The 8179-nt window shown below is 34.3% G+C and overlaps 1 protein-coding gene across 1 annotated transcript; it reads left to right on the top strand.

Annotated features, from left to right (window-relative positions):
* The first annotated feature begins 2919 nt into the window (after positions 1–2919).
* On the top strand, positions 2920–3642 carry LOC127104865 (protein bfr2-like). The gene has a single exon (XM_051042011.1). The coding sequence runs from the start codon at positions 2920–2922 to the stop codon at positions 3640–3642; it is 723 nt and encodes a 240-aa protein (XP_050897968.1).
* The last annotated feature ends 4537 nt before the right edge of the window (positions 3643–8179 follow it).

Raw genomic sequence — 8179 nt, 5'->3', positions numbered from 1 at the left:
ATTCCTCCTAAACTCTTCATCTTTCACAAAACAAAACCCTTTTTCCCTTTCAAATCCACTGCATCAATGGCGTCTTCTACCCAAACTACTAAAGATTCAACAAAGGCCACAAAAGAGTCCAAGAAATCATTTGGTCTTGCTCCAGTTCATAAATTATTAGGACCAAACGCTGTGGGTAACCAACAATACATACCCGAGCCTCCACTTGCTGAAGAAAAGAGAAGAATCTACCAATCGTAGGTATTAATTCCTATTTCTGTTTCTGGTAACACACATGTTATGTTAGGACCCTTATCAGATACAACTGCTAATCCTGATAGCCTCAAGGAATTTTTCCCAACATACCATCGTTAGAAACCTATAGCTAATGGGAAGAAACCCAGGGCTAACGATGAAATTGAAATTGCTGAAAACTCACATCCTGACAACCAAAGTATGCCTTCGATAGAAAAACCCATAGACCTAGACTATATGAACAACAGTTTTAGGGTATTTCGATCTTTCCCTTTATTCAAGAATCCCTCAGATTATCCAGGCTGGTTAAGAAAGACAAAAAACAAGAAATCCCAAGTCTGAAAAAGCATGGGTATCTTCAACATGATTCAATTATTGAAAGTTGTACCCGGGTATTGCCTGTCTATGTTAGTTTCTTCTTTGTATTTTTTGGATAGCACCCACAACAATTTTCATTTTCCTTGTGTTATGATGACACCCACACTTTTCGACATCGCTGTTATCACTGGGCTCAAACCAATTGGGGAAACTTACGATCCAAACCTTATGGCTGAAGATACCATCTTCTTCGACACTACTAAAGTTGCTTTCACCACCTACATAGCATACTACCGTGATAAAAACTCCATCGAAGTATCTGACCAAGAACACATTGCTTTCCTCGCCCTCTGGCTGCCTCGTTGCATATTTTGCTCAAAATCTCTTCAAGTAGCGAAGAAATTCCTAACTATGGCGAACCAACTTCATGTTGGACATAACCTTTGTCTCAGCGAAATGATCTTGGCCAACCTCTATGAGACCCTAGGGGAAGGTGTCACAACTTTCAAGAACATTCAACCCAAAGGAAACCTGCTACTTTCTGGTCCTTTCTGGCTGCTACAACTATGGTTGAATGCTACCTTTGAAGCATCTTTGCCAATTCAAAATCCCATAAATGCATAGGCTGAAGAGATAAAAAATATGAGGGTCGAAGGAACATGCATTGCTTTGCTGAATCCCAGTGACGAAGGAATGGATCTACAATAAAACTTCATTGGCTAGGTAATGATGTTTGCCAAATGCTATAACTTCACTCCATCTATGGCTCCCTTCGCCCACATGATGCATGGACCTAGATGGTTCACAAGAAAGTTCCATGCTCCGTCGAAAGACCAAGAAGCAGAATCCCTTGCCATCTGGGAGGCATTTTCACCCCCAGGCTACTACTAACCAGGCTTAGGCAATCAAGGAACCAATTCACCCTCTCGAGCTACCAACCCAATCTTGTCTCTCGACAATTTGGACTTATTCAAATTATTCCAAAACCACTCTTCACCAAAAAGAACTCCTGCATCCTCTACAATATGATACACACAGAAGCTCAAAGTGACAAGCTAATAGCTCGATACTCTGGCAAAACACAATTTACTCATGTTGCATTCAAACCATACTTTCTTTGCACCCAAGAGTTTGATACTTGGTGGAGAAATTATTATACTGAAGAAGTTTTCGACGTTCCTGCTTTTACTTAACATATGATCAAAGCTTTCACCACTGTGCATGACAAAGCCAATAAAGGTACTTCAACTCATGTTAAAGAAATCTAAGCATTCCAAAAGTACTTTGAAACTGCCTATAGACCTGATGATCTTAGTCGAACCATCTGTGAAGCAGTTATTACTCTAAATGAGAAGTTTTCAAAGAAAATGGAGGATTTAAAACTGCCTTCGTTCGTTAAACCTGAACAACGATACGAACTGACTTTCAACATGCATCCCCCAACATTTCCTCGAATTCCCAATGCCGACTCCGGCGTAGATTTTAGCCCTCCGTTCCTAGACTGGTTCGTCTATGGGGATTTTGTAAAAATCCTTCGACAAGAATCACAAAAACGTTCCCAGCGGATAGTTGCGACTAAGCATACTCTGGATAGTTTCAAAGGGCATCTTCATATTGGCATAGAACATGTTCACATAAAGTCTCCAATATACGAAGGTGTGGAATGGGAGATTCTTCGACTTTATTTCTCAATTCCTTAACTTTCTCTTATTTGTGATAATTGTATTGGTTTTATTTCAGCCGTGAAAATACCTGCCAAGAAAGCTACTTCCACAAACAAAGATGTCGTCGAAGAGAAAGATGAAGGAAACACCAACAAAATAACAACAACAAAGGTACACTTCATATATATATATATATATATATATATATATATATATATATATATATATATATATATATATATATATATATATATATATATATATATATATATATATATATATATATATGCTTATGTATTACCTTGATGTCTTTTTATTGTTTTGAGACGTCTTTTCTTTTAGGCAAGTCGAAGACCACCACCAATGCCCAAAAAACGCAAGCAAAAGGAACCCCAAGTTTAGATGACCGAATCAGACGATGGTGATCTCTCACCAGATAGCACAAAACCAACCAAGAAGAAAAAGAGGCAAATAAAGACCTCTGATGCTCTTTCTCAACCAAAAATAAGAGCTACCAAGACTCCAGCAAAGAAAACTTCTACTCCAAGGGCATCTTCCACTGACCCTGAACCACAATAAAAAAGGATCTGGAACAACTTGAAAACGACAATTCCAGCCCTGGGGCTGAAGGTCCTAAGGTAAAAAAAAACGTTACCTTAATTTCTTAAGTTATTAATTGTTTCTCTTGGTTTTCGACTCATCCATGTTTGATTTATTTTTTCACGGGGTCGTAGATGGCACAAAGCAACCAAACATCAAACAAGTAATCGCATTAAGCAGTAATGGTCCTTCTTATCACCTCACCAACACTCCCTCTTATCACCCCACCAACACTCCCTCTTATCATCCAACATCTCCCAAAGATTTGACAAAAGAGTCTACAGATGAAGCGGACAAGCCTATTGAACAAATGCAAAATGATCATACCAGTGATTCTGAGCATGAGGATGAAAAAGAGAAAAATGCTCCTGTTGAGGGGGAAGTGTATGAGGAGATGCAGAATGCTGACGACGTTGTCAAAGACATATCTGAAGATGGCTCTCCAACAATTGCAAACCCAGGCACTGATGGTCCAGATGACGAAGAAGAAGAGGATCATTCTATGACCAATATTCACATGGATCATGTTGAGGATGAAGATGAGGAACAAGATAATGAACCAGAGAATGAGCAAAACAAAGACATGCTCAAGACCAACCCAACTTCTGATGCTGCCAAAAGGACCATAGTGCCTTCGACTGAAAACATTGTTACCCTCTCTCCAGAAGAGCTGGAAGCGTTGAAAAAGAGAAATCCAATGGAATACCTGAAGGCCATTATCAGTGCAAGGGGTAGCTCGATTGAGAAAGGCTTTAATACTTCAACAGTGTCAGGTGGCCAATCGACAAGCAAATATGGTGATTATTTGCCTTTTGGCTTTATGTAATTCTGAGACATCTTTATGGTTTATGTATGGTGTGTCATTGTTCTATTTTGAGACAACTTTATATGTCTTTATGTTATACAATATTAAGTAAACACATGAAATACAAGGATGACATAGAAACATAACATTAAAAAATAGGGATGTAATACAAAAAGCTACAAACATATAGGGACAAAAATTAAAAATTTCAAACATTCTGATTCATTCAATAATTAATCCTTACAGGGACAAAATTCAACAACTACCTTTCTTCTAGGGACTAAAACCAAAAATAAATTACAGACACCATGAACATGAAAATCACTACCATTTATGGTAAGCGAAGAACAAACACCATGAAAGAGTCAACAAAAGGTAAAACATTTTGGTCTTCTTCCTTTCGCTTTCCAACTTCAATTTCATCTTCTCCTTTTCCCCAACTTCAAGATCTTTAATGATGCAACCTAACTCCTAAACTACTTCTGAGCAATTGCATCTGATTGAGTTTTTGTGTTCAGTTGATGTGTTGCGTTCCAATCCCGAATTAGAACACTTCCAGAATCTTCTTTTAGGATTTTTAGTTGAATTTGAGATGAACATCCTCATTGCTTTATTGCAACCACAAACTGAGATTTCACACTTAGAGAAATTACCTACAAATGATGTTGTCATGGTTTGAAGTTTTGAACAGGGAAAGAAGAGAAGAAGCGACGGAGATTTGAAGAGAAGAAGAAAAGATGCAAAATTATGTCTTTTTTATTTATTTAGTCCTCCTTTTTAATTCTCCTTCACTAAGTTTTCCACATATTATCCTCGTAAAATTATAAAACAATTTCACGTGTGTGCTGTTTGCTAAGTCATCTTTTTTTTAACGTAAATATAATTTCAGGAACTAACGTCAATACAAAAATGAGATATTAAGACTCAAAAAAAAAATATATAAAGACCAATTCAAAAACGCGTCAACTTACGGAGATCAATAAATTACCTAAACTTTAAAATTTCATAATAATAAAGAATTTATGACTGCGTATTTAAATAGGATTTAACCGTAACATTGCTCATCGCCATCAAAGACAATTGTGAGATTTTTTCATGCTAATTGTTTATAAAATAGAAGCGTGTAAGCAGACAATCTTCATAGTGACCTGCCGTCGGAACCGAATTATTTTTCTTGACTTGACAATGGCAGTCTTCATAAAAAATTCGAGCCACGTCGGAACTGACTTTTATTTTATGCCTGACTTCATCCAAAACCTCAACAACTTGACGCATAAATATATTCATAATATCTTACCAATAAAACAAATACATTTTCTTAAATATACCTCAAATATTAAATGCTACCTGAATGATTAATAAGATGGAGCCCAATTCCCCACTTCTTGCATTCTGATATATTAAAAAAAAGAATAAAGTTAATAAATATATATTCAACTCATAAAAATTACAAGAAATTTAATAATATATTACTATTTGGTTCCACGTAAAAATATGATAAAAAGAAATAATAAAATTTTAACTGTTTCTTATCTAATGCATTGAAACATCATATTAAATAAGAATATAAGTTAAGTATGTTTCTAATTCTTATAAAATTTATAAAATTTGCTTTAAAACACACGATTTTTGTTTACTTTCTTATTTTCAATAAAATAAATGATTTTACTTTGCAATTAAGTCAAAGTATATTTTAAATGATTTTTTAAAGTATATTTAAAAAATTGTAAATAATTTATCAACAAAATTATGAAAATTGCATGGATTAAATTTAATTTTTTTAAATGTAACCTTTAATAGCTTTTTTGAAAGAGTTATTGAAAAATTATGGAGATATTTTATGAAGCTTTATAAATATTCTATTATGGGCTTATGCCTTTGTTTTAATACCAAAAACACTATAAACCTGTAAAAGAAAACTGTTTTTTTTCAAATAAAAATTATTTAATAGCATATTTACAAAAATACTACTAATTTTTTTATCAAAGAAACAAAACTAGCATGATTGACACGTGGTAGTTAGGAGTGAAAATATGCGATCCCAACTAACACATGTCTACAATCCAACCTACATAGATTTAGGTTTGAGCAATTTAAAAAAAAAATAGAAAAGATCTAAATTTTTTTAGAGATCTATTTAACTTAAAAAGTCACTCATCCCGTCCATAAAAAAAATCGTTCAGATCCACCTATTTAAACAGACTTAAATAATTTTAGGATAATGTTAATTTATGTCATAGGGACACAAATTAATAACTAAATTAAGAAAAATTATATTGAAAATTGTACATTAACTTTAATAAAGGTCTAAAATTAATTTTTATATTATTTTTTCCAATACAAACTTACTATAAATTAAATATTTTTTAATCAATAACTATCTATAAAAGGGATAAGGGACTTTGAAGTGACCTATTTTCATTCCTTAATTGCCCTCAACTTCCATTTATAATTAACTGATTTATTTTTTTGAATTTGATAACCACATTTATATTTGTCCTATAACTTCTCCTTCTCCATTTTAGAGAATATAATTTTTTATATAATCATAACATCTTTGGTATATTTTACTATAACTTTTCTCTCTTCTTTTTAAAAAATTACTCCTCATGTAATCGATTTTGTTTCTAACCCAGAAATTCATTATTTGTTTTATATTTGTCATTGAAACTTCACTCTCTTCTTTTGGCAAAATTACTCTATAATACTGCATAACTGAATGCCTTACATTTAAAATCCAAGAAGAAAAAACCGAAGATAACTTATGTTCAATCTCTCCTTAATTCTACCTAGTGTCTTTCTATTTAATACTCTCTCTAAATATGCGACCCCCTTTAACTTTTTCTCAATTACTAATTACAAGTGATCAACATCAATAGACACAATAATGAATGTTGAATACAACTCAACTAAACAAACTAACTACTACGCCTTATGAGTGAAACAATAACGTGGTGTACAATTAACACAAATATTTTTTCTCAAGCTTACAGAATTAGTATCTTGAAACAAAGTTTTACAACTCAACTAAAAATCAAACTATATGTCTTAGGATATGAATTCAGGCGCTGGACTGGTGCACAACATTAACTCAAACGAAGATTCAAAAATAGAAACACTAACACAAAGAGTCTTCACTACATACGCACCTCAAACACGAGGATTAAGTTTCCTTAAATAACAATGCTTCTTATGGGCTTTTTCCAATGGATATTTGATTTGATTTCGTCCAAAAATATAGGTGATACAGATGTATTTGATTTGCCCCACAAAAGTAATCAACAAAAGATATGATTTATTTTTAATTCAAATTTAAGTCTCCATTTAAATTGATTTGATCTTCAACAGCTGTTAAAAAAATCTCACAAACGCATTGTTAAAATATACCAACAAATCTGATTGAATCTCAATCAAAATTTCACTCCAAAAATGCAACACTGGGCCTGCTAAACCAATGGCAAATGTTGCACACATGCTGAAACATCGTGTCCCACATGTGTCCCTTATGAACCAAAATAGATTGAACACTCCATTATTGTTTTGCATAATGCAATCAATCCAAAAGGAACGACAATCTCGTCCTTTGACAAATTTTGACAAAGCAACTCTTCAAGACAAAACATAAATTGAGTATCACAAGCATCCCATACTCAAAACAAACAATAGCAGCAACAGAAGTACAAGTTAATTAGAGCACACATCAACATCAACAGAAAGTAAATCAGTAGCACAAGTCAGAATTCATGAGGTTACTACATAAAAATTAATCATAATTCTCCCATATAGTTAGTCATGCAATCACACAATCAAGCATGCATGCACTCACAATTAGTAGTCAATTCAGAAGCACTTGACAGAGGCAGGAGTCTCTCCATCACTTAGCATTTTCTCATCTGCAACTTTTTGCTTTCCTCTATCAGTTGGAGCACTGTATGGTTTTCCCCTATACTGATTCTTCCCCTTCCTCTCACTAACACTTTTGTAGTGAGCGGAACGAGCGATGCAATCCTCACCATAAATCATACACTTGTTCACCAGAGTAAGAAACATGTGAATCTCCTGGTAGCCAATACCCGGCTTAATCTCAGATTGCATTTCGCTTTCAAACTTAATGCACTTCGACCCCTCCACTATTGCACCATTATAGTATGGACAGAAGTTCACAAGTTTCTTAAACTTGGCGGCATACTCAACAACTGTCATATTTCATTGCTTAAGCTCAAGAAATTCAATTTCCTTCTTGTTGTGCACGTCTTCAGGAAAGTACTTATCAAGGAATTGCACCCTGAATACAAACCAAGTGATCTCAGCACCAACAATCTCTAGTCTCTGGCGAGCATTGCCCCATCAATCTTCGGCTTCCTTAGATAACATGTGAGTACCAAACAATACCTTATGTTCTTTAGTACATGCCATTACTCGAAAAAGTTTCTCGGTCTCTCAGAGCCACACCTAAGCGCCATCTGGATCATATATGCCCTTGAACATCGATAGATTATTCCTATGAAATTTTCCCATACCACGTAACTCATCACCTGCCTGATTCTGATGTTTGTGC

Source organism: Lathyrus oleraceus, chromosome 7 (genome assembly GCF_024323335.1).
Source record: "Lathyrus oleraceus cultivar Zhongwan6 chromosome 7, CAAS_Psat_ZW6_1.0, whole genome shotgun sequence".
Classification (NCBI taxonomy): domain Eukaryota; kingdom Viridiplantae; phylum Streptophyta; class Magnoliopsida; order Fabales; family Fabaceae; genus Lathyrus; species Lathyrus oleraceus.
This window is presented reverse-complemented; position numbering and strand designations above follow the sequence as displayed.

Bases quoted from the DNA above. Each gene is read 5' to 3' on its own strand.
- LOC127104865 (XM_051042011.1), top strand. From the start codon at position 2,920: ATGTTTGATTTATTTTTTCACGGGGTCGTAGATGGCACAAAGCAACCA.